General features: G+C 39.9%; 1 protein-coding gene across 1 annotated transcript; it reads right to left on the bottom strand.

The window, feature by feature from the left end:
- Positions 1–3,000: 3,000 nt before the first annotated feature.
- On the bottom strand, positions 3,001–5,878 carry LOC108768507 (uncharacterized protein K02A2.6-like). The gene is made up of 4 exons (XM_018518953.1): positions 4,867–5,878; positions 4,480–4,728; positions 4,188–4,404; positions 3,001–4,093 (listed from the first exon to the last, which is right to left on the bottom strand). Exons 1-4 carry the CDS (start codon positions 5,876–5,878, stop codon positions 3,001–3,003), a joined length of 2,571 nt encoding a protein of 856 aa, XP_018374455.1.
- Between the last annotated feature and the right edge of the window lie 3,133 nt (positions 5,879–9,011).

The following is a 9,011-nucleotide window of genomic DNA, read 5'->3' as shown; positions in this document are numbered from 1 at the left end:
TTTTAATTACTATTAATATAATTTTACGTATATTGTTAGATAGTTAATACCAGAATAAAAGAGAAAAGATTTTATATGTATATATTTTTCTTGTATAGCTAATTTTTTATATCTTTTTCGTTTTTTTTAAATATACATTTCTTAATATTATATGAAAACTTATGTCGTTATTAATATATATATGTATATTTTTTCCAATAGTTAATACTAATTAACTTTATTATTTCATTTTATTTTATTACTATTATTATTATTTATACTGTTATCATTATATATATTTTTTCTTGCTAATATTTTATTATTACTAATGTATATATTTTTTAGGTGTTTTTTTTTTTTTATTCTAATAATACGCATTTCATTCGCGTTTTTTCCTATGTATTGTGGATCATCTAATAATAATTTGTATATTTTGAGCGGTTACGGGTAAAAAATTATTCTTAGTTATTTCTTTTTAATGTAACAGATTCAATAGAAGGCTGTACAGCTTCCAATTTTTTTTCGTTATGCCATGCGTGACCTAGACTTATTAAAATGTCTTTAACATTTTGTACTTCTGTGCCACACTCGTTTTTTATTTCCAGTTTTACAAGCGCAGCTTCTTCGTTTATATCTCCCACGATGCTGATCCATCCTTCGCGCCGCTCCGTTAGGAATTGGATAAGCTATCTTGTCCATCGAGACACGTCCGTTTTACAAGGTTGGGTCCAGTGTAGGCAAGCACGCAGGGGATTGCTTGCCATTCCAACTCACGGAATCTATCTTCGAGTCTTTATGTAGATGTCTTGACAGGGTCGTTCGATGGTGCGCCCCCAGTCTCTTAGGGCGATTATTGCTATTCCATCCCCTCAAATTTGGGTGAGGATCCTCCTCTGCCATTTTCGTCCCTCCTGGACCGCTACCATCTCGTTCAAGTGAGTGTGATTGGGTAGCAGAGGCAGGAATCGGCGTCGTCGCGTCATCCGACGAGTGAGTTCTTATATTAATTCTTTGAAGTCGTGACTGTTATTAAACTGCACCCAAAATTTGGTGGGTGAGTCTACTCTTATTATTCGTGCTTTCAATGGGCGTGTTAGAAGTCGCGTGTTTATGCAGGTAATCTCCATTGTTATCTATAAAAGAATTATAAGTATTGTTATCTGTTGTTAACACAATGCAGTTTTGCTCATGTGTATTTCCTTTTTTTTCTTTTAGGAGTGAAGAGACAGAAGAAATTTAATTAGGCGGAGGAGATTCCCTTCATTTACCCTTTTAGCTTAAGGGTATAGGTGGAGGCTTCCTTGGGAGGAAGGACAGGATAGTTGGACTCTGTTCTCGTGTCATCTCGTACTACGGAATATTTTATTCCTTTAGATTCTGGCTCGGCGGGAGCGGAAGCAACTATGCTTTTATTTGTACGCCTCTCCTTTCCTAAGTGTATTAAAAAATTGGTAAGCGAATCCCTATTAGCTAAATGGCTCCTATTAAGAACACTGACCACCCATATACAATATGTAGAGCATATCCATGTACAATTGTATCTAAAATTAGTTTTATAATTCTTGTGCTTATATATATTCTTATTATTCCAGCGCTAATATTTCCGAAGATTAGGAATTTGTTCCAAAATTTTTCCCAGGCGGATATGGATATTTTTTCTATTGATGCTTCATCTAACAAGTTAGAGAACGAACCTCCATTTACAAATGGGAATCCTAGTTGTCCCATCATTCCTCATGCTACGGTATTGAGTATGGATGGTCGTTCGGCTGGAAACATATGATCTCGTAGGGTTTCTAAGTCATCATCTGAATATATCCCGCTTGTGGCGAGTGATCCGGGGCTGATATATTTCCAGGTTGGTATGGTCATTGGTTTTAGTACAATGGGTGGTTAAGTTTCTACTGGTCAGGGCGTAAACCGATACCATGAGTCTCCTAGAAGGTACATGGTAGATACGAGTGAATTGCAGGTGACTTGCGTTCCTTGTCGCACCATGTGAGTTTGTGGTGTTAGAAACTGTTTTGTTATTTCTGATTACGGGTAATTGATCACAGCATTTTGGAGTTGAGGCGAGTTTTACCTCGACTGGCACACATTTTACTATGTATATTACTTCTCCGGCCAATAAAGCCATGTATCCAGGTCCTTGCATTACGTGATAAGCAAAAGCATCCGGTGAATGAGTGGCGAGAGCTAGGGCATTTTTTAATATTTTCTGTTCGAGATTACACGGTTGTTGAAGTACATTTCGGTATAACTGGCTTATTTGGGTGCGTATATATTTTTCTACACAATTTAGAGTTCATGTAGGTAAAAATGTCGAGATTTTCTGGTTTATACACTTTGCTGAAAATTTTATTATCGGACGTTGTTTCGAAAATTAATAATTTCGGGTGTTCGGTTCGTACAAGAACATGGCCGCACATGGTTTCTATCCACTTTTTTGTTAAGGCAAAAACGGTATCTTGCGAATTTAGGGTGTAAACTATTTGACGTTGTACCCCCGTATTGTCTGTTAATATTTCCGCAAGTCCAGTGTAAAGTGCGCCATAATTAGATATCCCACAAGAGTCTCGTGCAGGTAAAGCATTCCAATAAGTATTTCCTCCTTCAACATCCATACAATGGGTAGTGTTGTGCTTTCTGGGTGCCACAATTGATCGAGTCTTAGTATTGCTTAATATGTTTAATCACGTTAAGATTACAAAACAAACAGAGCGAAAGTGAACATAGAGAGAGAGCCTTACAACTTCTTTTATACATGCTCTCCGCCGCACGCGACACCATTCTACATCACGCCATCTGTATGGACGTTCTCTACCTCGCGCCACATCCTCCTTTTTATATATCAAATAAATGTTTGTGACGGCATTTGAAGTAATTTCTGGTTAAACTTAAAACAGTAATTAAGGCCTATGAAAAGAAAATTCAAACAAATACGTAAGTCTGTTGTCTTAGGCCACTTATAAAGAAACTGAACTTTACTCAAAACAACTTCGTTTAACGATTCCCTTTTTTTTATGACGGTACGCCTAATGCTTGATATTGTAGTCGCTTCGACGAGTGATGCTGCCTGCTGCTTCGTCGTGGTAGTTCCGGCTGTCTGATTGATTCCACCTCTTTATCCGTCACCTTTGGTGCTTCAGCTTCGCTTGACCACGCTATATCGTCATCATCCTCGTCGTCCACCTCTCGCCGCACTGCCGTCAGAAATATTCTGTTTCGTCTTAACACACCGCCTGGATATCGCACGTCGTAAGACCTTGGTTCGCTCCGGCGACGCATCACGGTGCCATATGTCCGTTGATCTCGTATCCATACAAGTTCACCTGGCTTGAGTTCTGGTAATTCTCTTGTCCGATGTCGTCTATCATATTGCTGTTTACTATCTAACTGCCTTGCTCTCATTTGTTGCCTATGTGCTTCTAAATCAGGCCAGCCCGGAGTTAACATTGCACCTGAACTTAGTATTGTAGTTCTAAGCTTCCTGCCCATCAATAGTTCACATGGACTACTGCCCGTTTCTAAGAGTGAAGTACTATACGCCAATAGACCTAATGTGGGCTCGGTCTCCTTTAAAATGCGCTTGACAGCCTTCACTGCAGCCTCTACTTTTCCGTTACTCTGAGGATATCTCGGACTGTTTGTAACACTGGTAAATCCGAAATTTCTAGCAAATTCCTTGTATTCCTGACTGCTGAATTGTGGACCATTGTCTGAGCGCACTCTCTCTGGGATTCCATGTCTCCCAAAAATGTCTTTCATCTTTGCAACGGTTTTGGTTGTCGTGGTCGATGTCATATGAACGACTTCTGGATAACGAGAAAAACAATCCACCAACACCAGATATTGTCTTCCGTCTCTGTCACAAAAATCAACCGCCACTTCCTGCCATAGCCGCTCAGGAGGTTCTACTGTTATTAGCGGTTCTCTGATCTGTGGTCGGTATTCCAAACACGTGTTACAATTGGTACACTTTGCTTTCACATCCGTACTGATGCCTGGCCACCATACAGCCTGTCTGGCTCGTCCTAGGCATTTCTTCTCACCTAAGTGACCTTGGTGTATTCGTTTCAATACCTCTTCTCGCAGACCTTTCGGTATGTGAACTCTAGTGCCACATAATAAGACCCTCCTTTATAGTCGTTAAGATGCCTCTTACCTCATAGTACGGTTTCATCTTCTGCGATACATCTTTTTTATACCGAGGCCATCCTTCCTTCACATGCTTCAGAACTTCTTGCATCGTCGGATCTTGTTGCTGCATCTCGTATATTTTATTCGAAAATGGGTCCGATGCTCTTCTTTTTACCACCGTATGTACGTATTTTTCCGCATTTTCTTCATGCATGCAGTCACAGATATCTAAGATGTCTGATATAGGTGCACGTGATAGTGTGTCTGCCGTCACCAGCGTCTTTCCTGCAACATATTCAATAGTATATATAAATCGCATTAGTCTTATGCGAAATCGTTGTAATCTCGGAGAGAGATCACTTATGGGTTTGGATCCTAAAATTGAAATTAACGGCTTGTGATCCGTCCTCCGGATGAGATCCTGATCTCCCTCAATAAATGTTGCAAATTTCTCACAAGCCCATGTCAATGCTAAGGCCTCCTTTTCAATTTGAGCATATCTCTTCTCCGTCTCACTAAGGGCTCTTGATGCATAATAAACTGGTCTCCAGCACTCTTGATTCTTATCATATTGCTCTAGAACTGCTCCCAGTCCATATGACGACGAGTCTGCCGAAACTCGCGTTTGCCATTCCGTGTTAAAAAGAGCTAGGGCTGGAGCTTGTGTCAATCTTCTTTTAATTTCATTGAAGGCTTCCTCTTACGGTGCTTCCCATATGAATTCCACGCTATTCTTCATCAATTCACGTAGGGGTCTGGTAATATCAGCGAGGTGTTTTATGAACTTTAACTGGAAGTGTATCATTCCTAGTAACCTTTTGACCTCAGTAGCATTGGTTGGTCTTGACATTTCAACAATGGCTTTTATCTTCTCCGGGTCAGGTTCTACTCCATGCTCTGCTGATACTACGTATCCTAAGAATTTTACACGCCTTTGTCTCAAAACGCATTTCTCTCTACTTAGTGTAATTCCAGCGTCTGATAGGTGTCGCAATGCTGCTCGAAGACATTCATCATGCTCTTCGAGGGTTTTTCCATAAATTAAGATATCATCGGAGAGATTTACTACATTTCGAAGTCCACTTAATACTTTGGACATGTTTTCTTGGAAATGCTCTGCACTTGGACACAAACCCATTGGTAGTCTGTTGAAACAGAAACGCCCACACGGCGTAATAAATGTGGTGAGAAGTCGACAACAATGACATATTGACATCTGATGATACCCCTTGTTCGCATCTAAAAGGGAAAACCAACGAGCTCCTCCTAGTTGGGCTAGATTTTCTTCAATACTTGGCATGATGTGACGGCTCCTCACGACGCCCTTATTGAGTTCTGTGTAGTCTACACAGATTCTAACGTCTTTTTTGTTTGCTTTGAGAACCGCAACCATTGGTGCACACCATGGCGTTGGCTCAACCACTCGGCTGATGACTCCCATCTCTTCCAACCGTTGTAATTCCTCCTTGGCTCTTTGCGTGAGATGTAATGGAACTCTACGTGGCGCTGAAACTGCATATGGTTGAGTATTCGACTTAAGACAAATATGATATGGTTTACACTTTTTGTAACAACCTAAACCTTGAAATACTTTACTGAATTCTTCTTCTGGTTTGACGTTACTTATTTCTGCAATAACGGTATCTATTATCCATTCTAACATATCCAATGTTTTGATTGCCGTCCTATCTAACAACGGCTGCATACCTTCTTTCACCACATAAATGACGTCCGTAGCTATTCTCTTGCGCCATTCCATTCTCGCTTATACCTTTCCTAGTACCTTGAGAGGTATGGAATCTCCTACTCGTAGTCCTCTTCCTGTGTTTTCTAACGTTGTACCAGGGAAATGTTTTGCGTAAAGTTCTTCGCTTATTACCGTGACATCTGCACCGGTATCCACTTTGAATGGTATATTCACTCCATTCACTTTTACCTCAGCCATCCATGGTGGTTCTACATGCGTCGTTTCTGTCGCCACTCTCGAGATCTGTAGATCCTCTTGTCCTTTTCCTTTCTTTCTGGGCTTGTCCATTGCTCGCACCCAGATATAGATCTTCTTTGTCATCTTCATTGGCCTTCTTGTCATCGTCACTTCTGTTTACCTCATGTATATTTTTCTTTTTACACACAGCTGCCCAGTGCCCTTTTTTCTTGCAATTATTACATTCTGATAATTTGGCCGGACATGATGAAAATGCATGCTTCGGCGTAATGCCACACCGACTACAACAGTTTTTTTGTGTCGTTTCTTCCTTCATCCGCTGTTGCTGAGATCTATTTGGTAAACCTCGCTTGCTATGTGTTCCATGAGAGCTACGTACTCGATCAAGGTTAGCTGCCATTTCCATGCCTCTTATGACTGCCTGTTGCGTTTTGACCTCCTCTTTCGTCCTTACTTTGTTAATGGCTTTCTCTAACGTAAGTTCTGGGTCACATTGCAACGCTTCGGATAATTTTATGTCTTTTATGCCTGCTACTATGCGGTCTCTTATGAGTTCGTCTTTTAGTGCCCCAAAATTGCATGTCTCTACTAGACGATATAGATCAGCGATGAAATTTTCTACGGTTTCCTCGTTCATTTGCTTACGTCTATTAAACCTTGCTCGCTCTAATACTATGTTTACGCGAGCTCCGAAGTGCTCTTCGAATTTTTCTTTTACAACTTTATAATTACATGCTTGCTCTTAGTTAAGATTGAATGATAGCAGAATGTCTTCCGCCCGCGGTTCCATTAAGTATGCAAATTGGTTAACCTGTGTTTCCTCAGATTGATTCATTAGGCCACTGCCTTGACGGTATCTCTCCCATCTCGTTGACCATCTTTACCAATCTTCCGATCGAAAACTGAAATTCGGCGGCGGAGGTAATTGCGCCGTTGCTGACACGTATATCGGCCGCGGGTTGTCACCGTCATTGTCCGGCATCGTGTGCACTTAACCTCACTTGGCGTCTTATTTTCTCTCCGCTTTTATTTCGTATACGAACCTATTTTTCTGTTCTGTTTTTTTTATGCGGCTCGCAGGTTACCATGCTGTCACCATGTTGTGCTTTCTGGGTGCCACAATTGATCGAGTCTTAGTATTGCTTAATATGTTTAATCACGTTAAGATTACAAAACAAACAGAGCGAAAGTGAACATAGAGAGAGAGCCTTACAACTTCTTTTATACATGCTCTCCGCCGCACGCGCCACCATTCTACATCACGCCATCTGTATGGACGCTCTCTACCTCGCGCCACAGGTAGTGCTAAATTCGCAAATTATACCTGATCGTAATATTACCCGATTAGTGTTTAGTCGTACAGTGGCATGGTAATCTAATAGTGTAATCGTTATAGTTGCTAGTACAATAACATCGGTCCATGTTCCATAGGGATCGGAATACGTACTTCTGCTACATGCTCCATCATTATCCACTTGCCCTGCTAAGGTGGCTGCTCGAGAGTCTGTCTGATTTGGTTTTAGTCCGGTTATGTGGATGTGCCCCATTTGAAGATATCCCATAATGTGCATCCTCTCACATGCCTCGCGAGATGTTTCTTGTATGTACGAGTATTTACCATTGTGTACATCCATAGTGTGAGAGAACATTCCACATTTGTTAACAGTTCTATCGATCTCTACTTTACATTGGATTACCCTCACAGATTTGAATTTGTTAATTTGAACGAGTTGTATATATTTTAGGGTTTGTTCACCCTTTGCGGTGTCACATTCTTCGATATTAAGTAATGACATTGTGGTTATGTTTGCTAATAGTGATCCGCAATCGTAGCCTATTATCCCATAAGTTCCTTGAGTCCAACTTATATTAATAATATTATTGTCATAATTCGTCCAATCATCCGGGGATCCATCTGAAATTTTATTTGGTTATTATTATTCTGAATTAATCATTGAGAGCCGGTTTTATGTGAGAGATTCGCAATCTATTAGGATGTACTATTCGACTGTTTTTCTTTATCCTAATTTTTATGTTATTTTGATTTAATATTTTTTTCACTTCGTGAAGTTCTGTATATTGGTCTCCGAATTTCCCCGGTTTTGGTTCCTTTAATAAGAACACATAATCTTCCGGTTTAAATAGTTGCGGATTAATCTTCTTATCATAATGTTTTTTGGATTTAATTTTGGCTGCTACTACGTTTTCGCGAGCATTTCCTTGGATGGTGTGAAGCTGCGTAATTAGATTTATCAGATATTCATCATAACTTGCCAATTTGTCTTCTGGGCCTAACAATTCGTTTGACGGCATTCTTGCTATTTTGCCGAATACTAATTCATATGGAGTATGTTTGGTGGCTTCGTGGATGCTAGTGTTATAATTAAATATTGTTAATCCAATCCACCTATCCAATTGTTTTTGATCATTGGCGTATTGTTTTAAGTATTCGCCTAACGCATGATGAGATCTTTCCAATGATCCATTTGATCGAGAGTGGAAGGCGGTAGTACGTAGTTTACGAATCCTGAATAACTATGCAATTTTCTTCATTAACTCGCTGATAAAATTTCTTCCTTGATCTGTCAATATCGCCTTGGGTGCCTCTAATATGCAGATAAATCTGTCGACAAAAGCCTTTTGCTACGGTCTCGGCGGTTTGATCTGGCAGGGGTATACCCATGCAAAATTTAGTTAACTAATCTTGTAACGTTAGTATGTATTCATTTCCTTTCTCAGTTTTAGATAGAGGTTCCACGATATCCATGGCTACCTTATCGAATGAAGATCGTGGCGTATCAGTAATCATCATAGGTTGTTTGGTTTTTACTCGTACTAACTTTTTTAATTGATATTGCAAACATTGCTGTATGTAGCGTTGTACGTCAGGTTTCAAATTTTCCCAATAGTAATTGTATTTTATTCTATTATATGTTTTTGTAACACC

This window comes from Trachymyrmex cornetzi, unplaced genomic scaffold, assembly GCF_001594075.2.
Source record: "Trachymyrmex cornetzi isolate Tcor2-1 unplaced genomic scaffold, Tcor1.1 scaffold800, whole genome shotgun sequence".
Taxonomy (NCBI): Eukaryota; Metazoa; Arthropoda; class Insecta; order Hymenoptera; family Formicidae; genus Trachymyrmex; species Trachymyrmex cornetzi.
Note: the sequence above shows the minus strand (reverse complement) of the source record. Positions and strands in the feature narration are given on the sequence as shown.